The sequence below is a fragment of the Peromyscus leucopus genome, chromosome 3 (assembly GCF_004664715.2).
Source record: "Peromyscus leucopus breed LL Stock chromosome 3, UCI_PerLeu_2.1, whole genome shotgun sequence".
Classification (NCBI taxonomy): domain Eukaryota; kingdom Metazoa; phylum Chordata; class Mammalia; order Rodentia; family Cricetidae; genus Peromyscus; species Peromyscus leucopus.
The window spans coordinates 150,389,007-150,416,196 of NC_051065.1; the positions used below are offsets into that span (position 1 = coordinate 150,389,007).

A 27,190-nucleotide genomic window follows, 5' to 3' on the forward strand; every position below is an offset into this window, starting at 1 on the left:
TGGTGGCACACACCTTTAATCCCAGTACTTGAGATCTCATGTCTTTGCTTGGGAAGCACACACACCTTTAATCCCAGGAAGTAAGACGGCAGGGCAGAAAAAGGTAGATAAGGCGTGAGGAAACGGGAACTCACGCTCTTTAGACTGAGGATTTCATAGAGGTAAGAACTTGTGGCTGGCTTGTTCTGTTTCTCTGATCTTTCAGCTTTCACCCCAATATCTGGCTCCAGGTTTTTTATTAAAAGACCATTTAAGATTTGTGTTACACCTGGGAAACATAAGATGATTCCCCCACTCAACAGACAGACAGGAACAGGGAAAGTCTGTGGGTTGTTTCTCCAGTTCTGGTCTCCTGATACTGTAAAGCAACTGGTGTATGCTGGGAACTGTGCTGAGTGCTGCAGATCCATCATCCTGTGTGTGTGTGTGTGTGTGTGTGTGTGTGTGTGTGTGTGTGTGTGTGTGTGAGAGAGAGAGAGAGAGAGAGAGAGAGAGAGAGAGAGAGAGAGAGATTAGAGAGGATGGGTCTATACAGATATCCACATTTATAAGATTATTGTCCTCTTCTAGAGTGGGGTGGGGGAGTGTGTCTTTGATAGGCAACTTTCTGAGTCACACGGCTGTGACTGCAATCAAGGCAGGTTGGCTCCACTGTACCTGGCTGGCTTTTTGCCCCAAGGGAAGTGACCAGAGGAAGGAGGGCAGGATCTGACGAAGATGTGGAAGGGTGGGTCCCTCGGGGGCTCAGTTGCTCCTGGACGCCTGTTGCCTGGGTGCCTGTAGCGTTCCGGCTTCTGCGGCTCACACTGCCCTCTTTCCTCCAGGATCCTCCAAGCGGGCCTGGAAGTGGATCGGCTCTCCCTCAGGAACTTCTTTCACCACTTCCATTCCAAGCGCGGCATGTGGAACCGCCGCCAAATGAAGATGCCGTGACCCCCAGGGACAGCTGCTTCCAGCTCCTTGACTTGCAGTTGACCTCGAGGAGGGAATTACGAGGAACAGAAGCCTCAGCGCTAACTGCCTTCTCCACCAGGAGCCGTCCCTTCGTGCAGGGACGAGTGCCGAGGCCCCTCTGCCACTCACCGAGTTGACAGATGCACAGGATGGGCAATGAGGTCAAGAAGAAAACACCTGCTTGAGTACAATACCATCGTGTCCACAAAGGTGCATTCCGAGGCCCCGGCGCTCCTCATGGGGAGTACTGACCATGAACCAGAAACTTCAATGGGACAGATTTTATTTGGGGTGGAGGTGTGGGGGGGGATAATTTTTAACAGAGTATGAAGACTTTTGTCTAGACCCAGCGCTGACTGGGAGTGAAGCTGTGCATAGCCGACCTCAGACCCACTGAGATGCTGGTCCCATGCGGAATACCTCAGCTCCAGGCTCAGTCTGTGCCTTCCAAACAACACACACGTTTCTCCTGGTAGCCACTGAACAGCTGGCCACCAGCTGGGGTATTAGCCCAACTCCTACAGATGGAGAGTTCTTTAGTGGAAGGCCAACTTGGGCGGCATCTTCCTTCTGTGACAGGCTGCAGGGTGAGAATGAGTGGGCATGGGCCCATCCTCCCGAGTGTCCGACACGTGGGCTGTGTGGAACCAGGGAGGTCGTGCAGGCCGAGAAATGCCCCTCCTCCTTTATCTCATCTGCCAGGGAAGACCTGGAGATGATAGGGAGGTGCCACCAAAGGTGGCATGGATAGATAGGCCCTCACCTGCTTCCTTACGTGAGAATTTGAGGAGGGACTCAAGCAGGGGGAGACAAAAAAGGGAAGAAGACGTATACTGTAAGCTTAGCACTCCTGTGGCCTTGCCTTCCTGCGGAGAGAGCCCCAGCCTCCTGGCCCTGAGGAGATGAGGAGGTGAAACCCGGCCATCTGATAAGGGGCAGGGTGACATGGGAGGGGGTCAAGGCAGGAAGAACTGAAAGATGGTGAGTCTCGGGGGACAATAGCCGTAACCTTTTCCGTCTTTGGCTACCCCTTCTGTCCCCTGACGTCACATACTTATCTTGCACTAATAGTCCCGTTGCTCCGTGGCTGGGACTTTCTACTGTTGCTGCTGCTGCTCATTCGCCAGTGGTGCGTTGGATGCTCGGGTATTAAACCCAGTCTGTGAAGACGGCTCAGCGCAGCGAGCGCCCTTGCTGCCTCAAGAAAGGGCTGCACTCCGCAGAGCCGGCCTACCATGCTGTGAACGAAAGCGCAGGCGCGGCATTTGGAGCTGCAGGACCCACGTGGTGGGCTCTGTGGGTGCCAAGAACAACCGGTTTGGCACGTGCAAAGTGGGGCCGCCTGGAAACCCCCCCACCGGGCCTTGGCTCTTTCTCGGCCCGCTCTGGCCTTCTGCCCTTTAGAAAGGCACATAGGAAGCAGGCTAGGGCTGCAGTTGGAGAGCTGGAGGGCCAGGCTTCTTTCTACAGCCGTAGATTCTTGGCATTGTGCTGGAAGGCCAGAGCCAGTCCCAGCCGCCCTCCTGCTCTGTTTCTGAGGACTGGACGCCCCCTGGGCCTTCCCCCCCACCCCTGCGCATCACCTCCCTCCCAGGTCTAGTGCCTTGTGTTTGATGTCTGTTACCTCCTTACCATCTGCCTTAAGGGAGAGGAGAATGCTGTGGGGAGGGGGAAGGAAGAGGGCCTAAACTCAGCCTCGTAGGAAACAAAGGCTGTTTTCCTGTTGCCCAAGAGCCAGGGGACGACACTGGACACTTGCGTCCCTCAGCTGTCTGCCCCATGACAGGCTAAGGACTGCCCGTGGCCTTCCGCCTTGGTGCTTGCCGGCAGAAAGGACAAGCTTCCTGTGTGGCAGTGTGCTTGGGAGGGACACCGCACTGTCCTGACTCTGTCACGGTCTCAGCAGCCCAGGGGAGTGGAGGTCGCAGCCTCAGCTAGAGAGGCTTCTCCCTGCCTGAAGAAGGCTGGCTGGGGCCGTGCAGCTGTAGTCCCAGCACTCGGGACGTTGAGACACGAAGATCAGGCGTGCAGGGCCAGCCTAGGCTACTTAACAAGACGCTGTCAAAATTAAATAAATACGAGAAAAATCTTTTCTGAGTGAATTGAAGGTGCCCTATTAATGCTTTGCAAGCATGAGTTGGCTCTCCTAGTTGCCTTCGACCCAGGCAATTTTTTAATTTTTATTTTTTCAGGATTTTTAAAAAATTTTATTTTATGTTCATTGGTGTTTTACCTGCATGTATGTCTGTGTGAGGGTGTAAGATCCCCTGGAAATGGAGTTACAGACAGGTGTGAGCCACCATGTGGTTGCTGGGAATTGAACTCAGGACCTCTGGAAGAGCAGCCAGTGCTCTTAAGTGCTGAGCCATCTCTCCAGCCCCTCGAGATTTTATTTTATGTGTATGGATATTTTGCCTGCATGTATATCTGTGCACCATCTGAGTGCCTGGTGCCCATGGAGGCCAGGAGAGGGCACCGGATCCCCTGGGACTGGAGTTGCCGATGTATGAGTCACCATGCGGGGGCTGGGCATTGAACCCAGATCATCTGGAAGAGCAGGCAGTGTTAACCACTAAGCCATCTCTCTAGTAACCCCATTAAAAAAAAAGTTTTAGACAGGTTTAGTGGTACCTTTAACCCCAGCACTCCAGAGGCAAAGGCAAGTGGATCTCTGTGAGTTCAAGTCCACCTGGTCTACATAGTTACACGGGTAAGGCCTTATCTCAAAAAAAAAAAAAAAAAAAAAAAAAAAAAAAAAAAAAAAAAAAAAAAAAAAATTAAAGTTAAACTTTTTCATTTCAAGTGTGTGTGGTGTATGCATGCCATGTGCCGGTCGGAGGGCAGCTTTCAGTGGTTGGTTCTCCCCCACCCCATACCGTATGGAGTCCTCAGGCTTGGCAGCAAGCACCTTTACTCACTGAAAATTTGTATTCTTGAAACATTACACCATTAGTGTGAAAAGTACAGTAGGTTTATAGTAGAGTCTTTAAAAGTGTATGTGTGTGTTCATCAGTCCAGAGCTCAGTGACCTGTTTGTGCAGATGACAATGATCCCTTTCCAGGACACAGATGACGAGAGCATCCACACACCAACCTGACTCAGAGCCCACGTGACTGAAGACAGCAACACTAACTTGGATTTTCACATCTTTATAGATAGATTCCCATTTTGCAGAAAGGGAAAACTGAGGCTTGGAGCAGAGGGTAGGAATGCAGTGGAAGCAGAGTCTGCAGGCCATGTAGACTCTGATTAGCAGACCCAATTACTGCTGCTGGAGGAAAGGGTGGCTGTTGCAGAGGCTGAGCTCTGGCCTCCAGACCAAGATGCGATTACATCACCCAGTAAAACTGCACAACTGAATTCAGGTGCTGTGGGCAGGAAACGGGCATCTTCATTGCTCTTGAAGCTCTCCTGGAGGCTGTGGAAAGTGCTCGTTAGCCTCACCGGTCAGGGACGAAGGCTGAAGCAGTTCCAGACCCGGTTCCTGCAGGAAAGTAGACAGACAAAAGACAAAGAAAGGGTGGGGCCCAATGAGGCTGCTCCAGGTGCAGTGAGCACAGGGTGGTGTCATTCAGCAGTCTGCAGCCAGCTCCCAGGGGGCCTTGTGGAGGCTGCCGCTGCCTCGTGCCGTACGGCAGTGTCCAGCACTGTCAAACACCAAGTCGAAGCCACAGCTCTATCTTTTTCTTGCTAACAGGCCACAACAGCCAAGAACCACATTGGCCTTCCACCCTACCCCCAAAAATCTACCTAAAAAAACGGGCTGGGTGTGGCACACCTGTCATCCTTGGTTCCATTGGGAGTTTAAGTCTAGCCTGGGTTACAAGAGGCACTCCCTGAAAACAAACAGCAGAAGAACTGAAGGATCATCACTCCTTCAGAGCAAAGGCCTCGGGGCAGGCCTCACTCGGTTCCCCCTCATGTACGTGTACTGACTTGTGGGAGACTCAATCATGTAACACATCACATCACTCATGGTGCATGTACTGTGGGAGACTCATCATGTAACACATCACATCACTCATGGTGCATGTACTGTGGGAGACTCAATCATGTAACACATCACATCACTCATGGTGCATGTACTGTGGGAGACTCAATCATGTAACACATCACATCACTCATGGTGCATGTACTGTGGGAGACTCAATCATGTAACACATCACATCACTCATGGTGCATGTACTGTGGGAGACTCAATCATGTAACACATCACATCACTCATGGTGCATGTACTGTGGGAGACTCAACTCAATCATGTAACACATCACATCACTCATGGTGCATGTACTGTGGGAGACTCAATCATGTAACACATCACATCACTCATGGTACATGTACTGTGAGAGGCTTACACATGTATCCCACCATTCATGGTGTATGTACTGTGCAAGGCCTATCAGCCCTTCAAGAACTCCCTTGTCTTAAGGCCTCTAGACCCTCCCCCCTTGGTGTGGGGAGGGAGAGCCCTCTTACCCCAACTGCCAGAGGCAGAGGTCAGTTGTGAGCCCGTGGATCTCACCTGGGACCTAGGTAGGGATTAAACAGGATTGCTGGAGGTCCTGGCAGCCATGGAGCCTGTCTTGTGTGCCCCGAAAGCAGTGATAAAAATGTTGATGACCACAGTAATGAAGACCAGGGTGGTGGCAGCGTTGTTGAGCTGGTTTAGACGCCATTGGTTTGCTACCTCATTCAGGTTCAGCCTGGCTGTGGAGACAAGGGGATCCGGGTGGGTCGCGGGTGGATCTGGCGGGGCTGAAGCCTGGAGCTTCCCTGTCTCCACCCATGAATTTGGAGACAGCTTGAGAGACCCACCAGGAAGAAATCACTGGCCTGAAATGTGCTTGAGTCTCCTGAGCAGCACATGAGGCATCACACATGTGCGTCACAGAAAGGGGATTGGGAGCCAAAGTATCATCTAAGAGGGAGGCTGCTTGCTGTATAGAAGACTGCCACCAGCTAGTGGGTCAGTCAGTCAGCAGCCATGGGATATGAGGAGAAAGAGGTGCCCTCACTGTAGTATATGTTACTTGGGAGCTATAGAGAGGGCTGGCTCCGTTAGGTGTCTAGAACGTTTCATGTGGGATGCAGGGGCCTTTCCTACCACCAGGGGGCACCAAGGCAGAGTGACTGCAGGCTGGGCTCCTTACCAATGACCACGAGAAGAATGCCAATGACTACTTGCAGAATCAGAGAGATGCTGAGGAGGGTGATGAGGGTGGTGTAGTACTCTAAGGAAGACCCCTGCTCCAGCACCACTTTCAGACGCGTGGCATTGGACATAAAGAGCGCCACATCCAGCATGCTCTCTGCCACACTCTTCTTGGTGGCATAGTGGTTCAAATTGAGAGGCTGGTTCCCTCGGGGGTTGGCATGCCGGTGCTGTAAGAGAGGAGATTCTGTTAAAGGGGCCGTGAGGGATTGGAAAGAAGACAGGGGCTTTAATACACTTCCCAAAGGAGATGGAATGTCCTCTTGGGTGACAGTGATGCCTCCCTGCTCAGCTTATGACCTGAAACCAATGAAGGGTTGGATGGACGAGCAGGTGATAGTAGATGGACTGTTGGATGAATGAATTGGTGGCGGCAACCTCTTTGGACTGCTAAGCTCCGAATTGATTAATGCTGCATTGTGCTATCCATTTCACAGAGAGTCACTAGTTCCTCACACCTTCACATAGTCAGATGAAGAGAGGCAACTGAAGGAGGTCTGAGGGCTGAGTGAAAGGGAAATGACACTTCCTCTGGAATGGCTGACCCTACCCTAGCCAGTGCCTAGATCAAGAGTTCTAGAGCCTCAACCCCACTCCAGCATGCCCTGATTGGCAAACATGGGCTGTTAAAAAACTCATGTTCACAGCAATGCATACTAGTTGAAAGCTCTTAATTTTAAAAATTGGTTTTGGGAGACTGGGGATGTAGCTCAGTAACACAGTGCTTCACAGCATGCCCAGGCCCTAGTTTCAATTCTTGCCCTGCTGAAATAAATTATTATTATTATTATTATTATTATTATTATTATTATTATGTTTTTTGAGACAAGGTTTCTCCATGTAGTTTTGGTGCCTGTCCTGAATCTTGCTCTGTAAACCAGGCTGACCTGGAACTCACAGAGATCCACCTGGCTCTGCCTCCCAAGTGCTGGATTAAAGGCGTGTGCCACCACTGCCTGGCCTAAATTATTATTTTTTTATTATTTTAAATACAATTATTTTTGGGGTATAAAATAAAGATCTTGTTCTCCCTAAGCCACTAATTCCAAAAGATGAAACCATAATATAGGCCATATATCAATCTCTGACTTAGACCAGGAAAGTCAGAGGGGATGCTACAGGATCTCTGTAGTCACTCAAGAGAACTTGGGAGATCAATTTGGCAATGGTGCTTCGGGCATATGGAGCTAGAAGATACCAGAAGCAGGAAGACTATTGTGGTGTGATCTCATAAGGCATGACGGTGACCACCTGTAATCCTAGAACTAGGTAGGCAGGGTGTCTTAGGTTTCTATTGCTGTAAAGAGACACCATGACCACAGCAACTCTTACAAAGGAAAACATTTAATGGGGTGGCATACACTTCAGCAACCACATGGTGGCTCAAACCATCTGTAATGAGATCTGGTGCCCTCTTCCGGCCTGCAGGGATATATGTTGGCAGGACACTGTATACATAATAAATAAATAAATCTTTAAAACAAAACAAACGAAAAATTAAAAAACCCCACAAGGGTCAGTGAGATGGCTCAGTGGTAAAGGTCCTTGCTTCAAAGCCTGGCAGCCCAAATTCAATCTCCAGGATGTAGTGCGGGTGGATGGATGATTGGGTGGGCTTGTAGATAAAGGTATGCTGTGCAGGTGTATGGACTGGGAGGCGTGGATGAGAGAGACAAGTTTCAGGGAGTTTGGATGTTCCTTGTGCTCAGCATGATTCCAGCAAGTTGTTCATATCCTGTCACATCTTCACATTACTCAGGTAATTAATTATGTAGAGCACGTTTGAGAAGGAGAAGCCTGTTTGGTCAGAACCTCTGGGCTTTAAAGGAAGCCAGATGTGGTAGCTCACATCTGGAATCCCAGCACTTGAGAAGCTGAGATAGGACAATTGCCATGGATATAAGGCCAGCCTGGGCTAAATTGTGTCTCAAAAATAAACAGGGCTGGCTGGCTGGCTCCACAAGTAGACATGCTTGCTGCACAAGGCCTGAGGAGTTTGATGTCTGGAACCCACCGTGGAAGGAAAAACCCACTCCTGAAAATTGTCCTGACATCTACACCTGGGCCATGGCAGGCATAATAATAGTAACAAAAATTTAAAACAAACACTAATAAGTATACCCAAGATGTCCTAAAAGTCTATTTGGATTTGAACACGGTGGCTCAGGTCTACAATCCCAATATTTAGGAAGCTGAAATATAGGCTCACTTGAAATTCAAGGCCAGCCTGTGCTACATACAAAGAGGCCCTGCCTCCACAAAGAAACAAAAAACTGCACACACACATTCAAACCCTCTATTTTTGTTTTGGGTTTGTTCTGGTTTGGTTTTGCACACACACACACACACACACACACACACACACACACACACACACAAGCTAGGACCTCTCTATTTTTAGCCCAGGCTAGATTCAAACTCACCGTCTTCCTGCCTCAGCCTCTCAGCAGAAGTATGCACTCCAGCCTTTGGCAAGTTAGGAATGCATGAGAGGAGGTGGGGGAAATCAGGTGTCTACCTTGGTCAGGACAGGAGACTGGAGAGCCATAGAGACTTCTCATTAAATATAGACAACACACCTGCCAGGAAGACTTGAAGCTGAGTAACCCCAAATTAGTGGAGGCAGTCACTGTCCACTCAGCCCCTGGTCTTGACCCTCTGTGCTACAGGCTGCTCACACCAGGCACTGATGACCAGTTAGTTCTCACAGCCGTCAAAATCAGACTGAAGGCCTACGGGCATAGTTCAGCTGGTAGAGAGCTTCCCTAGCATCCATAAAGTCCCAGGGCAACACAAACGATCCTGGTCACACACGCTTGTAATCCTAGGGGTGTACAAGAGTCTTGACTGGCTTGTTTTCTCTGCCAGTTAAAGAATGAAAAGGAAGCCAGGCAGTGGTGGTGCACATCTTTAATCCCAGCACTCTGGAGGCAGAGGCAGGTGGATCTTTGAATTCAAGGCCTGGTCTACAGAGCGAGTTCCTGGTTTATCCATTCCCTGAGCTATGAGGAAGAATCGGCAGAGAGATGCACTGTTTGAAGGCCCTGCCTAGGGGTTAAAATAGCACCCTGCCAGGCTGTGGTGGTGCCCACCTCTAATCCCAGCAGAGAAGGCAAAGACAGGCAGATTTCTGAGTTCGGGGCCATCTTGGTCTACACAGGGAGTTCCAGGACAGCCCAAAGCTCTGCGGAGAAACTCTGTCTCAAAACAAAACAAACAAACAAAAAACAAACAAAATAGCACCCTAACTCACAATTGCTAGAAAATAAGTTAAAGTCCTTGGCTCCCCTTGAACTTGCGCTAGAGCAGTGACTGCTACCTTGGGTTGGGGCTTTCTTTTGTTTTCAGCAGGGTGAGGAGGGAGCCTTTGTTTGACTGCCCCCAGCACGCTCCTCTTTCCCCTCAGCACGCTCCTCTCCCCTTCCTGTGCTGTGCTCTTCTAGTGATAATACTTACTTTGTAGCCACGGCTGATAACATTGTATCAATAACTAAAACCCCAGAAGCCGCCTGGGGAAGGACCAGGGAAACTCAAAGGCCGTGAGCCTGGGCCCAGAGCTGTTTTAAAGCAAGAAGTCCACAACAAATGCGAGGCTGTTTTCTTTAATTGGAAAGCACTTTATGAAACTCACATCTGCAAAAACGATAAAGTCAATTCAAACCCCCAAAACTAAAAAATAAAACTGAAAACCCAAAGCCAGAGGCTGGAGAGACGACTCAGCTGTTCAGAGCGCTTGCTGCCCTTGCAGAAGACACAGGTTCGGTACCTAGCCCTCATGGGGTGGCTCACAACTGCCTCTAACTCCAGACCCGGGGGATCCAGTGCCTTCTTCCAGACCCCCCTGGGAGCCTGCAAGCACATGGTGCACTTACATACATGCAGACAGATAGACAGACCACTCAGATTATATATATGAAACAGTCTCAATACCTAGACCCAACCCCTGCTGTCCCCAGACTATCTATGTAGGCCAGGCTGGCCTCAACCTCACAGAAATCTACGTACTTCTGCCTCTCGAGTGCTGGGGTTGAAGGCATGGGCCACCGTGCCCTGCCAATCTTTAAAAAATAAAAAACCCAACCCAACACCCCAGAAAGAAAAGAAAAGTTCCAAGTCATCGTCTGTTCTGTAAGTTTGAGGCCACCCTGGTCTTACACAACCTACCTCCCCACGAGTTAGACTAGGGCTTCAGAGCCTAGAGAATAACGGAGGAGAGCTGTAGACATAGAAGGCAGCCATGGGACACTCCTGTCTCTCTCTGACTTTTTTCCCCACTGGATTTTTCTGGGGCCTGGCTTACAGCCAGTGCTGAGGGTGGGGAGGATGTAAGAGTGACCGGGGAGGGGGGGGACCTGTTGGATCTGGGAAGCCACCCCCTCACATGAGGTCCAAGCAAGTCTCTGTGTGGGGCCAGGGGGCCTGGCTAGTTAAAAGCCAAGGATCTCAGGGCGAACCCCACAAAGGCCAATGGTCACTTGGGACACAAGGTTATAAGGCAGTGCTGGCCCATTTGATGAAGGTCCGTTCTGAGTCACTAAGAACAGATGGCTCACCAGATCAACATTCTCCTACAGCCCCCCCCCCCACACACACACTGATCGGATACCCACCTCCTCCCAAGCCCCTCCTTACCCATCCTCCAGGCAGGACCTTGCTCCTCCTTCCAAACGCAGTTCACTTGTGGATCAAGAGTTGCTAGACTGGGCTAGCTCTAAAAACCTGCACAGGGCAAGCCTTAATTCAAATCTAGCTCTGTGTTTGAACATTGACTGTAGGTGAGGATAGGCTGATGATAAAGGGTACTGGAATGGGTGAGTACCTGGGAAACAGATCTTTCTAAATCTCTGCAAAACACGTAATTTCTCAGCTTTTCCTCCCTTCCTCGGTCCCTCCTCCCTCCTCCCTCCCTCCCTCCCTCCCTCCCTCCTCCCTCCCTCCCTCCTTCTCTCTTCCTGGTGTTTGTCTCTGTATTACCAGGGCTTCACACGTCCACATCATGCATTCTGCCATTGAGCCCCACCTCCAGCCTCCCACCCTTTTGTTACTGTCTCTTTAAGAGCCTGTTTTACAGAGGATGTGGGACTCACTGTAGGAGGTGTAGGCCTCTCTGAATTCAGGTCTCTGGCTTTCATTTTGCTTTGCTGAGGCTCCTCTCCAGAAGGCCAGTTCTCCAGTGTCCACAGGGTGGCATACGAGGTTCACAGAAGCTGCTTGGGTACTGGGTGTCAGGTTGACATTTCAGCCCCAAGGAAGTGCCCACCACCATGTGACAGGCTGGGATTGCTGAGGGCCTGAGCCAACACAAGTGAATAGCCTAGAACTTTCCAGACACAACTCCGAAGGGACAGTTAAAGAAAACCAATGCTAGCTGAACCTGGTGCTGTTGCCTGTAATGCCAATGCATGGGAGGCTGAGGCAGGAGGAATGTGAATTTCAGGCCAACCTGGGCCACATGGCAAGATACCAAAAGAAAACAAAGAAATATAAAGAAGTCGGGTCTGGGTGGGGTGATAGGTGTGGGAACTGCCTTGGTCCTGGAGCCCAGGGCAGGAAGAGTGGTCAGAGGTAGCTGCTGTGAGACCCTGGAAGAAATTGCTTTGAAGAGGGGGTCCCCTCTTTGGATCTTCGCAAGTGAGGAAAAGATTTTCCCAGCCTTCCTGGACCTGAGGATGGGATTGGCTGTTCCCCTAAATCCTACAGTAGAGCATCCTCCTCTCCTCCAAGTTGCTCCAAGCCCACTAGCAACCCCATCAGCGATCTGGCTAAGGGAGGGGCATAGGATGACGGCCAGTGGTGTCTCAGAAGATCTGGCCCTTTAAGGTCAGAGCCCAGGCGGGTCAGAACAAAGGCCCGGGAATGTGGGCTGGATCAGGGAACAGAGCCATCCAGCATGAGTCATTCATGTTTCATGGACTTAGAATTCCTGGCTTCTGCTTGCCTCGGCCTTTCCCATGGCCACGGGACAGCACGCAGGGCCTGTCTGCAGAGCTCCTACCAGGTGACTGGAGGTTCCCATCCAACTCAAACCCTGCTGGGGGCGGGGGTCAACGAGCCTGGGCGCCTGGCTTTGGGGCTCAGTTCTACCCAGAGTGTGGGTGCTCAGTTTCCTATTTATAGAACAAGGAGGTAAACCAGGCCCCTGGAGGAGAGGCAGAATGACTCTTCTTCCCCAGAAGTACATACAGAATCCAAGTTGTTCTCTTCCTTTCCTAGTCTAAGATCTGTCCCACAATGCCCATCTCTCAGGGCCTCATATAGGGCCTGCTCCCCTCAGCCCTGTGTTTTCATTCAGTAACGGTGGGACCCTGAGTCTAGGGTCCAAGAGGCCCTGGTCAAGGTGCACAGCCCGAGAGACTCCTGCCAGCCGGGGATGCCTGGGAACCTGAAGGCCACTGAAGTTGGTGTGAGTTGGAACAGGGGGTTTGCAGAGGGAGTAGGCGGTAAACTCAGGTCCATGCTGGGCCCAGAGCACCTCCAGGACCTAAGAGTACATGGGTTTGGTGACTGAAGCGGGTAGGTAGAGGTGAGCACACCAAAGATCTGATTTCCTCACCTCCCCCACCCACTCCAGCTTACAGCTCTCTTAGCTCTTTTGCCAGGCCGAACCCAACTCCCAAGACTGGGGATCCCGTCCCTCCAAGTCAGCTCCCATATTGAGCCCTTCATCTCCACTGTTCTGTGCTCCTGCTTCTTTACAAAGCTAAGGTGCTCAGGAAGAAGGACGACCTCTTTTAACAGAAAAGTAAACATGTTGTCGCGTTGTTTATTGACACTCTGGTTATCAGGGACCGTGATGTCCGCTGGCTCGCTCTGCTTTTTCTTAGAAACAGGATTACAGGCATGCTCTCTCACAGGGGGGAGGGGTGTGTGTGCCATGGAAGCTGGATAAGTAACTGTTCTAAGAAGAGGCTACAGAGGCCTAGAGCCCAGCACGGTGGGCACTACCAGGAGGTGCAGGCCCAGGAAGCTGAAGGTGGGGACCCGGGTCCTGTCCCTACTCTATGGAGCTGAAGTGTGAGCAGGCCAGCTCTCCCAACCTGGGCCTCGTCTGTGGAAGCAAGGAGCTCAGTTCTTTTTAGCAGAGCTATCTAAGAATAGGAAGGTCCCCTCCTTTGGGTGGAGAGTCTCGGGGTTGAGGATATTGCTGGGAGGAATTGAGGCCAGGCAGCTGCGGGGCCAGGCCAGGGTAGAGACAGTGAATCACTTTGCCCTGTGCAGCTCCAGGCACCGGTGACCTTTGGGTGAGTCACTGCTGTCAGTTTTGAGAAAAGCCATGGGGGCAGACTTTCTGTGTGTCAGCTCAAACCCAGGCGCTACACAGAGTAGCTCTAAAGGAACCCTCACCAATGATGACCTTTCAGTTGGCCTCAAAATGGCAGGCTACCTAGGAGTCTAGCCAGGAGCACCTGGAAAGTTGGTGGTGAGTGCCACGCTTCCAGAGTCTAATCTTCCACCCCAGGAAAGGGTGGGTCCAGCCCAGGCAGAGTGGTTGTTTAAATAATGACATCAGGAAAATTATTCTACTAACGGGTTTTAAGTAGGTGTAGGAGTGCTCTGCTGCCCCGTCAGAATCCAGCTTGGGAGGGTGACGGGCCTGTCCACTGTGCTGGAGTACACATACTGGAGCCAGGTAGCCCCAACATCCTGGAACCACGTAGCTCATGGCTATGGAGGACATACCTGGCATCTGGCACAACCTTAAATACAGGACATGAGTCAGCTTAGTTCTCTAAGCTCTGCAGAGTAGGTGAGAGCGTCACCATCTAGTGAGCAAAATGCAGAGAGCGCAAGTAACTCACCCCAAACCACACTGCAACATTTCCCTGTACTCTGTTCTCTCTGTACTGGAGGCTGTAGGTTAACCGCTCCCCTACGGTGTCCCAGAAGCTCAAAAATACTTCGGCTCTAATGATAAACATATGAGTGATGCATGGTGGCACATGTCTGTAACCTTAGCACTCCGGAGGCTGAGGTAGGAGGAAAGCAAGGAACCTGGCAAAGAAACAAAACAAAACAAGGAACCCTGAAGATGAAATATGTGGTGTGAGATGGAAAGGGCAACCCGGCAGTCTGGCAAGGGCACACTGCTCAATGGAAGTCTAGTCCTCAGCCCCGGTGAAGCTTGCTCCAGGCTTTCCTGAGTCTTCAAGGGCTGTGTCCCTAACCCCTGCACTGCTGTGGGAAGATAGAACTCAGACATGAAGGTAAACCTTGGATTCAAATGTTAAAAGGAAGCCAGGCGGTGGTGGCACATGCCTTTAGTCCCAGCACTCAGGAGGCAGAGTTCGAGGCCAGCCTGGTCTACAGAGTGAGTTCCAGGACAGCCAGGGCTACACAGAGAAACCCTGTCTGGAAAAACAAACAAACAGACAAAAAGCTAAGAGGGGACTGAGGAGAGAATCTGGGAGAATAGGGTTGACCACAGCTTCTTTGGCTGTGAGATGGGAACATCTGTCCTGTTTGCTGTGAGCGGCTGCAGCTGAAGGACCCTGTACAGTGCTTGCCTGTTAATCATGAGGCCTTGGATTTGGTCCCCAGCAACAAAGGGGAGGAGAGAGAGAGAGAGAGAGAGAGAGAGAGAGAGAGAGAGAGAGAGAGGAAGAAAGAGGAGAAAGAGGAAGAAGGCAGCCCTTGAGAAATACTGAACATACACAAGATAAGCGGACAACCCCCCAATTCAGGATTACCCTCCCACGTGGTCCTAGTTTAAAGAATCTGCTCTGCCCGAGGGCCTGTCCCAGCCCAACTTTCCAGGTAGGCACCGGTTAGCTTTTTCACAAGCCCCAGGGACTCATGATGCCTCTCTCTACCATGACTCTCTCCACGCCCAAGCCATGCCATACGACACCAATGTCCCAAGAAAGGAAATGTTCACACAAGCCCGATGACACTGTGTGTCTGAGGTCCCTGCTCCTGCACTCGGGCTGCGGCTTTCTCCCTTCTGGGCCACTCATCGGCGGCCTGTCTCCCTACTTCTCTCCCTACCCTTCCCCACGGGGCAGGCTGATGGCTAACCGTCTTGAGGGCTCTGCCTGTGCCCCAAGCAGGATGCTGAGAAGCGGTGCCACACATTACTCATCATCCCCTGAACACACTCCACCCTTCCCATCTGCCTCTGGAGGCCTGTCTGCCCCTAGCTCCTAGGGGAAGTGCCCCCTCTCTTCTAGACCCCTTCCTCACCAGGTACACCCCACCAGGTGACTGACAGGCTCTGCTCCCCTGTCTGTGCTGGCCTTTGGCTTTCTTTAAGCCTCTAGATGGCTCCCTCTGCTCTGTGGTCCCCACCGCTTTGGGACAAGGTCTCACTGTACAGCCCAGGCTGGTCTTGAACCATTCTGCTTCTGCTACTTTAACGCTTGGAAGGCAGGCTTGTACCATCATGTCCAGCTACCCTTTGGAGCCTCTCCTGCGTATTCTTGGATTGCACGGTGCTCAGCTCCGTGCCTTGCTTGGGTTGGTGTGCAGTGCATTCTGGGATCCTGGGTAAGGGACTTAGTGTCTCAAGGATGCTACACAGTGCTCATCCAAGTATACTCCCAGCCCAGTATTAGACTATTTTACTTTCTTCGGGTTTCTTTTTCCCCAAAAAAGAAAAGATCTTTAGGGTGAGGCATTGGGGACATCACCTCCGGGTCAGGGAGTGGCTTGGGACGTGTGTTGGAAAACCGGCTCCACCCTAAGGATGGTCTTCTCTCTTCTGGACTTCACTCAGCTGGGACCCTCATGAAGAAGGGTTGATAGGCCGGGTGCTTTCACTATCTTCAGGCCCAAAACCCACAAAAGCGCAGACTCCTGTGGCCCTCTGCTGGGGGCAGGCCGGGTGCCTCCACTGTGCCGCCCTTGGCCTTCCATGCCAAGAGCAGCGGTCTTGCCCTTAAAAATCAACAGCGTCTAATCCGCGGTAGGGCGGGGTGTCTTTGGCGTGTTATTCTGGTGATAATCCCTGACTGGCCTTGAAAGCTCCCCCGGCCTTGGGTGCAGTCTCAGTGGGAGGCTCCTGTTCTTGCTCCAGGCTAGAGGCCTGGGCCTCCACGCTGCAGCGGCACTGAGAACCAGGGGCGTGGCCTTCGGGGAAGGGCTGTGGTGTTGCGGTCGGTCGTCCAGCAGGGGAGGCCAGGAAACAGCTCAGAGAGGGCCAGGTTAGCTCAGCTCCTCCCGGGGGCGGGAATCCAAGTCCTCTGATGCCCAAGTGACAAGGGGCCAACAGGGTTGGTCCTTCACAGGAGGAGGCGGAATGTGTAGGGAGGCTGCAAGGGAGGGCTTGCCTGGTCGGCGGGGCCTGCTTACTCTTTCTGGGGAGCTTGTCCACCTCCCCCGGAAACAGAACTTTGCCCGTGGCCTGCAGGAAAGACTAACTCAGAGTGCAGTTAACCGTAGATGTACCACACACAGACTGCTCTCCTACAGTACCCACTGCACTCCAGACCAGAGCACCGTCTGGGTCAGCACTTGGCTCTGAGGTTTCCAGACCTGTTTGGCATTTAGCTCTCTTTGGCTCTGGGGTTCCCCCCAAGCAGTATTCCCCGAGTCCCCCAGCCCACCGATGCTGACTAGGTGGAGCCACTTTTTAAGAGTCAAGTGAAAGAGTTAACACGTAAACAGTAATAGTCAAATAAAGAGAGTGCTGCTTGCCAGGCATGGCTTTCATGGTGTGGGTTAAGGAGCCCCCAGTTTGTAAGTGAAGGGATTGAGGTTCCAAGAAATTAGCTTCCCAAAGCCACCAGCTCTAAAGGGCCGAGTGCCCGTGTGGACGTCCTTAGGCCTGGGCTCTGCCTTGTATAGGGTTCTCAACATGTGTGGATTTGAAGTGGAAGCAATGGCAGCTGGGAGCACGCAGAAATGAAGGTACTGGGCTGGAGGTGTGGCTCAGTGACAGAGCACTTACTTCCCTTTGGTGTGTAGGCTTGATCCCCAACAGGGGTGGGGGCTGGGTAGGCAGATTCTCATGGCTGAATCAGACACTCCAGGGAGATGCACCAGGTGATGCCCCTGCAAGGCTGGGTATGACAGGAGTCACTGTCCTATCTCTGACTCCTGGCTGCACGGGAGGCCTCCTCCTTTCAAAGTGCCTGTGCTACACAGTTTCATTTTCCTTTCATTTCATCTAAAAGCACCGATTTTTACAGAAAACCAAGGGTCAGAACAGTTCAGTAACGTTGCCCAGCTTATAAGTATTAGAGTTATTGGGATTTGAACCTGGGCAGGTTCTAGGACCTGGGTCCTTAAGCCACTACGCCATACAGCCCTGGAAACAGGTTTCAGAAGCCTCGAAAGGCCTTGTCTAGAGGCTCACACATTCAATCCCAGTGCTTAGGAGGCTGAGGCGAGAGGACTGTTTAAGTCTAACCTGGGCTACAGAGAACTGTTTAGTTCTACCTGGGATTCAAGAGTGAGACCTTGCTTAAAAAAAAAAAAAAAGAAAGAAAGAAAGAAAAGAAAGAAACCCTCAAAGATAGAACCAGTCTAAAGTATTTTAACGTAGTATTTCTAGATCTTTCCACAGAAAAACAAACAGAACCCATGTTTCGTTTTATACTATCAGTCAGTGTGGTCTGGCAGCTTCTGTCCCCTCTACACATCATTGCCACACTCTTGCCTTGCTTAAGAGAGCCTGAGGCCCCTTTTTCTTTTCTTCTCCTCCCCGCGTGGGCACTGAGGCCTCATGGGTGCTGGGGAAGCGCTCTATCACTACGGTGCATCTGAGCCTCTGAGCAACCTGTTTTCTCCAAGCCTTGATGGAGAACCTAAATCCAGATAGAAGCCCAAATTCAGAACAAAAACATAAAGAAGGAAAGAAAGAAAGAAAAAAAAAACAACAAACCTAAGACTTGGTCTCCAAAGAACAACAAAACCAGAAGTTAATTATGAAGCCGAATGTCAACATTGCACACGATGGCGAAGAGTGAGTTTGGTGTGTCCCCACAAGAATGTACATTTCAAAAGGCAAGAATTATTTGCTTGGAATGTAGGGCAATTAGAACAAGAAGTAATAATAGTTTCTGGCTGCAGCCCAGGTGACAGGGCCCCAGGAAGGAGATGGTATCTGACAGCAAGATGGGAAAAGGGGAAGGTGGTGAATTTCCCACCCCGCCCGGCCCTGCGAGAGCCTGCCAAGGTGCCTATTTAGTCCGGTTCAACAAACACACGTCTACCTCCTATCATGTGCAGGCATCAAGGATGCAATAAAGATCCCTGCCTGCCTCAGAGTCCTCTCCTCCTAATCTCCCAAAATGGCAAGGTTTAGCAGGGAATCAAGTATATAAAGTGGGAAGCCAGGAGACAAAAGACCCTTCATCCCACCCCAATGGGAAAGCTGTAGAGACTATGGACTCACTGCTGTAGCACCTCACCGGACATGGCAAATGAATGAGTGAATGAATGATGCATCTGTTCAGAAAAGGCTTAATAGAATGAAGAGGAGTTGAGCTCCGAGACCCTCTCCAATGGAGCATCTTGCTTGCTCATCAGGGAATATGTGAGAGTCTACTGCAGCATCCTTGGTCCTGGCCGTAGATGAGATAGACCATAGATGAGACCAAGAGAGGAGGGTGCTGGGAGCGCTGAGTCAAAGCTGGGGTGAAAACAGTCCTAAAGGGGGCCCTTCCGATTGACGTGCCAGCTTCCATCACTGAGAAGAGGCCTCTCGGGACCCAGACCCAGCCTAGGTAGATTGCCCTCATCCAGCATCCATCCCTTCCCTTCCCAGAAGTGCAGCTAGAGACCTCCTCATGTGGTGGCTCTCTTCCTCCCGCAGGGTTCCAGTGCCACCGTGAGATGCAAAGACACAGTCACTGAATCCACACCTTCACTCTGTGGGGCACTCAGATGCAGCAGATGAAGCTGAAGAAGATCAAGGGGGAACGAACAAGCGAGCAACCGCAGAGTTGTGTGTGGAGCCAGGGATCCGACTCGAGCCTGCCTTCCATGTCTTTGCTGGGTGACCTCAGGCCGCCATGAAGCCTTGCTGCTTCTCTGCTTCCTGGTGGGCGAAGGAGTCTTCTGGAAGACTTCCCTCTCACCAGAAACCAGCATAGGCCTAGTTTAGGATTTAGCAAAGCCATAACACAGTCTACTAGCCAAGGTCAAGGGACTCCCATGGGAAACAGCCCAGCATCAGGCTCTGGCAAACTGGCCACTTCTCTGTATTCCTCGAGTCATGGGACAGAAACAGAAGCTTGTGCAGGGGAGCAGGCACCCTCCCACCCACTGAGCCACATCCCCAGCCCGTTCCCTACAGCTGAGACAGTCTCCTGTGGCCCTGGCTAGCATTAGTAGCTGAGGATGACCTTGAACTCCTGATCCTCCTGCTTCTACCTTGCAAGTGCTGGGGTTACAGATGCTCATCACCCTGACTGTTACCCAGGTGGCATTGAATTCCTGGTCTCAACAGACTTCCTTCCTCTACCTGCTGAGTAACTGGGATTATAGGCAGGTACTTCCATGCCTGGCCTGACTGAGGCCTATTAAAAAAATCATTTTTTATGGTCTGAGTGTTCTCTTCATGTACATCTATCCAAGTACATGCCTGGTGTCCTCAGAAGCCAGAGGGAGCATCAGATCTCCTGGAGCTGGAGTTACAAATGTATGTCAATCACCATGCGGGTGCTAGGAAACGAACATGAGTCCTCTGGAAGGGCATCAAATGCCCTTAACTACTGAGCCATCTCTCCAGCCCCAGTGTGCCTTCTTTTTAAATAAATAAATGTATTTATTTATTGGGGAGGGATGTGAGTGTGGAGGTCAGAGTTCAGTTTGGGAGTTGGTTCTCACAGTCCACCTTGTTGAAGCAAGGCCTCTCGTGTTTCTGAGCTGCACCTTGTTCTCCAGGCTAACCACTGAGTTTCCTTTCTGCCTCCATCGCACTGTAGGGATGCTGGAATTGCGGACGCACACCATTGCATCTGGCTTCTTTCCCTGGTCACAGGGATTGAACTCAGATCAGCTGGCCCACAAGACAAATGCTTTTACCTGCTGACCAATCTCGCCAGCGGCTCTTTAATACTCTTGTTAACTTAGTATTACGTCCTTCTTTCCTTTCTTCCTTGGGTGGTTTTGTTTTGTTTTGAGACAAGTTTTTTCTGGATAGCCCTGACCGCCCTGGAATCCTCTCTGTAGACCAGGCTGGCTTCGAACTCAGAGATACACCTGCCTCTGCTTCCAGAGTGCTGGGACTAACGGCAAGTGTCGCCACGCCTGGCACATTATGTTCTTTCAAATTCTCCATATACATCTTCTCATTCATCTTCCATCTAAACCTTTGGAGGAAATCTTAGAGAGATTAACTTGCCGAAGGTCACACAGCTGGGAGGTAGAGTCAAGATTTGAACCCAGGTCTGTCTGAGGTCAGTGTTCCAAACTCCTAACCTCTGAACTGTTCTGACCACCACTCCTGCTTTTTTGCCCTGGTCATGAAGGCTGGAGTTCCGGGGAAGACAGTTCTCTAGTGTCCAGGGAACATATACATATTCCGTACCTATGTTGTGGCCGGTCTGTATACTGGGGTGGATAGATGGGTGGATGCAGAGTTGCCTGTGCACACTGCTCCCACCTCAGCACTGGCATCGTCCTGCCTGGAAGTTTCTCTGCAGCCCAGGGCAGCGCCCCAGGGTAAGGAGTCAGATGTCAACCCTTCATACCCTCACCTTCTAAAAATACTAAGGAGCATGAGCCCTGCCCGTCACCACACAGCTATCTAGTTGTTCCCTGTACGGTCCCTGTCTGCCACCTAGCATCTGCTGCTCTCTGGAGCCTTCTGCTCGACAGCTACCCCTGTTATCCCGTGCCACAGAACCCTGGAGCACCAGGCCAGGCCAGCTCCTCAGGCTGGACTTGGGGACACCAGGCAGGTGTGGGCTTGACTGTGAAAGCCAGCTGCTCTTTGCCAGGGCTCTGTTCCCAGGTGTGTGTCCTGCTAGTTTATGTGGCGTGTGAGGGCTGTGGACGCTCAGGACACTGGAGTGGGGACTCGGCACTGACAGTTGCCATGTGACTTGGGACCTGTGTTAGTCACCTGCTAAAAAGGGTATAGTAATATTACAAAAGAGTGATGTTGTCATCCTATTTATAGATGTATCTATTTATATGTATATCTAAGCCTGATAGGATAGAGCGTAAACTGTAACAGCCTCATCTCTGGGCTATCCTAAGACAGATTCTTTTTTAAAAATTTTTATTATTTCATGTGCATAAGTGTTTGCTTGTATGTATATCTGTGCCCTGCATGTATATCTGTGCCCTACATGTATATCTGGTGCCTTTGGTCCAGAAGAGGCATAAGAGTCCCTGGAACTGGAGTTTCAGACAGTCGTGAGCCACCATGTGGGAGCTGGGAATTGAACCCCAAGTCCTCTGAAAGAACAGCAAGAGTTCTTAACCACTGAGCCATCTCTTCAGTCCCCACGTGGGAGCTGGGAATTGAACCCCAAGTCCTCTGGAAAAACAGCAAGAGTTCTTAACCACTGAGCCATCTCTTCAGTCCCCATGGACAGATTTTTTTTTATTCCTTTGCTTTTTCTATTTTTTTTGTTTGTTTATTGATTGGTATTGGGAATTATACCCAGAATCTTGTGCATACTGGGCACCTGCTCTGCCAAGCTCCCATATTGTATTATATAGTTACTTTTTTTGTTGACCAAATTCCTGCTAAGAAGCAGCTTAAAGGAGGGAGGCTTTGTCCTGGCTCACAGTTTGAGGGCATGGTCCATCATGGCAGGGAAGACTTGGCATCAGGACCATGGCACAGCTGGTCACATTGTGTCCACACTCAGAAAGCAGAGAAGACAGATGCTTAGTAATTCAGCATTCTGTTACCCAGCATCCGTCCGAGACCCAAAGCAGCTGGCAGGCGAGAGGCTCAAGGGAGCAGGTGCTCGGCAGCAGACAGGGACGGTCCAGGGACAACTGGATAGCTGTGTGGTGACGGGCAGGGCTCAGTTCCTCGGTATTTTTAGAAGGTGAGGGCATGCAGGGTTGATATTTGCCTCCTTACCCCGGGGCCCTGCCCTGGGCTGCTGGGACCCAAGTCTGGTGCTGCCTGCCTTTGAGGTAGGTCTTTCCAACTCAGTTAAACCTTTCTGGAAACACAGTCACAGATGTAGTAGCGGATTCCATGACGATTCTAAAGTCAGTCAAGTTGACAGTTATGATGAATTCTCTTATACACCTTTTCCTCAATGAGTGAATTATTTATTTACTTACGTGTGGGTGAGACATTAAAGGACAACTTCCAGGTGATTTTCTTCTGTAAACCACGCGGGCCCCAGAGAGCCCACTCAAGTAGTTAGGCCTGGCAGTGGCACCTTTACCCACTGAGCCACCTTGCCAGCCTGATGTTTTGATTTTAAGTGTTAAAAAAGCCAGATATGGGGCTGTTGATATAGCTCTTGGGTAAACCACTTATCTAACATGTTTGAGGCCAGGAATGTAGCAGGCACTTGGAATACCAGCCCTTAGGAGGCAAAGAGAGGAAGACGTGAGTTTGACAATAGCCTGGGTCGCAACTTGAAACCTTGTCTCCAAAAAGAAAAAAAAAAGTGAAGGCAGCTGGGCACTGACCCAAGTGTGGGGTCTGTCTTAGGGCTGCCTTCCTGAGCAGGTCCAGAGATGCCAGCAGCCCTCTAGCAAGCTCAGGAGACAAGGATTAGGGATCTCTGGCGAAGAGGACCACAGGTCCCAGGTGTCCACTCTGTGTCCTGGCCCAAAGTGGTTCTCTAAATACTGAGATTTCCCAGCCTCGTCTGGCTTGATCCTTCCCTTTGGGGTGAGTGGAGACTCTCTCCTCTCAGGCCGTGGTGCCAACAAGGCTAAAAGGTCTCAGCTCATTTCTCAAGAGCCAGGATTAAGGAGCAGTAGAAAGCACAAATTTAGACACCTTTAGAGCTGGAAGCGCAGAGGGAAATCCCTTCTCACTGGAAAGGGCTAACCCCACTTCAGGCATTCAGTTTTAAACTGTGGGCACTTTCCCTGCAGCGGGCGGAGTATTGCTTGCAGCCTGTGTCCAGCCTTGTTCTATAAACAGAGAAAGAACTCAAAAGCTAGAGAACCTTCTATCATCACCAGCAATATCCTCCCCAGGCCAGGGCTGCAAGGCTCCAATTGAAACAACCCTCTTTATCTCCGGGACTGTTCTCAGTAAGGAGTCCCTGTGGGACACAGTTCCTTGGACTCTAGAGGTGTGGAGAGGCATTCAGATCTGCATGGAAGGGACCTACCCATCCCAACTTTAAGCCCTTATTGCCTGCAGATAGTAGAATCCCCAGAATGGAGGTGCCATAGCAACGGACAAATGTAACCAAAGGGGAACTGCCGTTATAATCCTCTGGAGACTATGTCAGGGTACAGTGGGAGTGGAGTAAGTCCTGGCCTGGCTCCACCACGAAACCAGAGTGGGTCAGGGGTCAGAGCTGGATCACCAGGTGAGGCTGCACACCCTGACATCGGGATTTTTTTTTTTTTTCTGGTGAAGGGCCTTGTGACCGTGGCTGGCTGCAGAACTCTAGGTATATAGACATGCTGAGGCCACTGCAAAGCCTCAGAGACAGAACAATTCCAGTTACATTAGCAACTGAAAACACACAGAGACTGTCAAATATGTGATGGATTACTCAGGAAAGGACATTTGCACGTGAGCAAATTTACAGAGTCAGTCACCTGGGACCTGGGGCCAGGCTGCCTTTAAGGATAAGCGAAGCCTGGACCTGGAAGAATGCAGTCATGCTTGGGGCTGTCTGGCCAGTAATTTCTAGAACCAGAAGGAGAGGTCCCTGGGCTTTCCAGCTCTGCTGTTTGGAGAGCTGACCTCTCTTGGTTGCTTTCTACCTCCCTATCCTTCCTCTTCCTCTCTGGGAACACCCCAGCCAGCTCTCCAACCTTGGGCCTCTGCAGTAAAGGGCTTAGACATGTCACAGGCATGGAGTACGTATTTGTAGGATAGACAGCCGTCTCGTTCCTACTCTTTGGGATGCCCTCTTTGTCCTTTGAACTGTCACAAGCAGGTGCTTCCTTTCTCCAAGGAGGTCCATTCTACTATGAAGTTTTTGAAGATATGTGTCTGGTGCCACCCTGGACCTCGGGGGTGGGTCAGTGTGTTGATACAATGTTGCCACTTACTGACAGCTAAAACACGAGAAACCGGAGGCATAGCTCACCTTTCCGGTTCTAGTCTTTTTGAGAGTCTCAGTGTGGAGTCCAGGCTGGCCCCAAACTCTCCATTCTCCTATCTCAACCTCCTCAGATTACAGGCTTGAAAACTACCTTGCTAGCTCCCAGGGCCACTCTTTAGACCTGAAGCCGTGACTTCCAGGGTCCAGTTCATTAAGGTGTGCCTTGGAAGTAGCTTTTCCTAGGCTTCCATCACATGATGTGGTAGGCAGGCCTCTGGGGGTTGGGGGCGGGGATCTGAGCCTGTGAAAAGTCAAACTAATTTACAGACAGTAAAATAGGGAAGTGAAGGGAAGTCCCAGTGTGAAAAGACCCTGTCTTTATTAACACTTTTCTTTTTGGTGCTGAAACTCAAAGGCTGCCCCACCTTCCCTCCAAAGATCCTTCAAAGTAGCAGCGTTCTCTGGGAATATATATTTTTAACCTTAGGATGAAGAAAATGTTATAAGCATGACATGAAATTCATAAGCCTTAGAGCAGTAGTTCTCAATTTGTGGGTCACAACCCCTTTGGGGTCGAACGACCCTTTCACAGGGGTCACCTAAGACCATCAGAGAACAGACATTTACATTAGGATTCATAATAGTAGCAAAAGTATAGTTACAAAGTAACGCTGAAAATAATTTTATGGTTGGGGAGGGGGGTCAGTCTGAGACACTGTATTAAAGGGTTACAGCATTAGGAAGGCTGAGAACCTTTAAGCCTAAAGGATCCTGTTTGTTTCTTTGTTTTTGAAATAGGATTTTACGATGTAGCTCAGGCTAGCCTGGAGCTCGCTGTATAGCCCAGGCTGGCCTCAGCTGAGTGGTGGGATTACAAGGCTGTGCTACCACACTTGGCTTCAACAACAATAAAGGTTGTTTTTTTTTTAAGGAGGCCTAGCTACATTGCTTAGGAGGTCCTTGAATTCCTGGACTCAAGTGACCCCCCTGGCTCAACCTGTTAAGTAGCTTGGACTACAGGAATGTGCAATGGTATCTGGGTAAGACCAAGAAGTGTCACTGCACAAAAATGAAAACTATTTGAATGCAATATTTCATGGCAAACACTGTGCAGACCATGAGCTCATTTTGTTTCATAATAATCCTATAAGGGTCTGAGGAGATAGCTCAGGAACAAGAGCTCATCTTTGAGGATCTGAGTTCAAATCCCTAGCCCCCCCCATGAGAAAAATCCCAACGTGACTTCGTGTGCCTAAATACCAGTACTGGGGGACAGAGACAGGTGGAACCCAAGAGGTCATGCCAGCCAGAGAGTGAGTTTCCAGCTCAGCAGAAGACTGTCTTAAGGCAATAAGGTGGGGAGCCATAACAGAAGACACCCAGCATCCTCTTCTGGCCTCTAGATGTGTGTGCACAGGCCCTGACACCCACACCACATGTATACACCACACACACACACACACACAACATAAATGTATACAGCAACTTTCACGTTCTACCTTCATCCTCAGCTTGTAGACAAAGGACCTAAACTGGGGATTCCTCTGGTTAAAACAGTCAGATGAAACCAAGCTCTCAAGCAGTTTGCTGTCTGGTTTGGTTTGGCTGTGCTTTATGCTGCCACACAGAAGACTGGCTGGGGTGCCACTCAAGGCCACAGCCCAGCCCAGCTTGCAGTCCTCCATGGTTCCATACCCAACACCCCCTCAAAGTCAGAGGACAGTGACAGATGGGAAAACACCGTCACACAGGTTAAAGGACTGATTTCCCTCCGAGGTATTGAGGACTTAAAAGAGAGTCCAATAGCCGGGTGGTGGTGGCGCACACCTTTGATCCCAGCACTCTGGGAGGCAGAGGCAGGCAGAGTTCTGAGTTCGAGGCTAGCCTGGTCTACAGAGCGAGATCCAGGACAGCCAGGACTACACAGAGAAACCCTGTCTTGAAAAAACAAAACAACAACAACAACAACAAAAGAGTATTGGATACAATCACAGAGTATCCACATTTGCTCCCAGCCTTCCAAATGTTTTCTATAACTACTTGGCTGAATCCGTGAGTGTGAAACCTGCCCATCAAGGAAAGCGAGGAGGCTCAGCCCAGAAGAGACAGACATGGAAGACGAAACCAAGTAGGCCATTGCCTGCGGCAAGCCGTGAGAAGCACTCCTGAGTGACGTGCTTTCGGTGGCACTGTATTTCCTCAGACACCGACCGGGATTTGGACCTAGGTTCTCACACTCTTCTCCTTCTCTTCCTTCTCCTCCTCCTCCACCTCCTCTTCTTCTTTTCTTCTTCTTCCTTTTTTACACACCCCTTCTTCCTGTAAGATAAGGTCTACTAAGTTGACCAGTCTGGCCTTGAACTTACTCTGTGTCCGATAGGCCTTGAATTGGCGACCTTCCTGCCTCAGTGGGTATTACCAACCTGTGCCGCCCGCTTCATCACACATATTACTGCAGAAGGAACACAATGGAGGCAGCACAGAGGTCAGGCTGGAGTCAGTCTAGGCAGCCATGTTGGGGTGGTGAGTATGGAAACGAGGCTGCCCACAGAGAGGTCGAGAAAGGAGAAGAGGCAAGGCAGCGACTCACTGGATGCCGAGGATGTGCACAGAGGAGAGAGAGCGCCCTGCTTCTGCTTGGGAGACAACCTCTGTGTGTTTCAGGCTAGAATCTCACCCCACTCTGCTCTGCAACCCAGCAGGATGCAGCTTTCCAGGGATGTGGCCTCCGGGTATAGAAAGGGCACTTTGGTAATCTGTGTGGGCACATTTGCCAGGTCCTGATTCTGACAACCTGTTGGCCCCCGGGCCAGGCTGTGGAGAGGCCTGCCGGGGCCGTGGTCACTTTCAGTTGACACTCATTGCTGCACCAAACCCAGGACAAAGCCATTTTCCACAGAGACAGAAGAAAAGACAGCGAGC

The 27,190-nt window shown here is 50.7% G+C and overlaps 2 protein-coding genes and 1 long non-coding RNA gene across 5 annotated transcripts in view; 2 read left to right on the forward strand and 1 right to left on the reverse strand.

The window, feature by feature from the left end:
- Positions 1 to 3,043, forward strand: part of B4galnt3 (beta-1,4-N-acetyl-galactosaminyltransferase 3) — a 107,050-nt gene extending 104,007 nt beyond the window's left edge. The window contains exon 20 of the mRNA XM_028880451.1: positions 825 to 3,043. Within this exon, the coding sequence (XP_028736284.1) occupies positions 825 to 933 (109 nt within the window). The 3' untranslated portion in view covers positions 934 to 3,043. The remainder of the gene's footprint in view (positions 1 to 824) is intronic.
- Positions 3,044 to 4,083: 1,040 nt separating this feature from the next.
- Positions 4,084 to 27,190, reverse strand: part of Ninj2 (ninjurin 2) — a 104,907-nt gene continuing 81,800 nt past the window's right edge. For 2 of the 3 annotated variants that reach the window (XM_037204189.1, XM_037204190.1), the window contains exons 2-4: positions 6,106 to 6,337; positions 5,478 to 5,662; positions 4,084 to 4,439 (exon numbers count right to left, since the gene is read on the reverse strand). In XM_037204189.1, the coding sequence (XP_037060084.1) occupies positions 5,496 to 5,662; positions 6,106 to 6,337 (399 nt within the window). In that variant the 3' untranslated portion in view covers positions 4,084 to 4,439; positions 5,478 to 5,495. Of the gene's footprint in view, positions 4,440 to 5,477; positions 5,663 to 6,105; positions 6,338 to 10,799; positions 11,000 to 27,190 lie in introns of those variants that run through there. The other variant, XM_028880406.2, reaches the window with a different exon arrangement.
- Positions 12,041 to 19,653, forward strand: LOC119087673. Its single transcript, XR_005091185.1, has 2 exons — positions 12,041 to 12,165; positions 18,922 to 19,653. It is a non-coding gene; the product is annotated as an uncharacterized LOC119087673 (long non-coding RNA).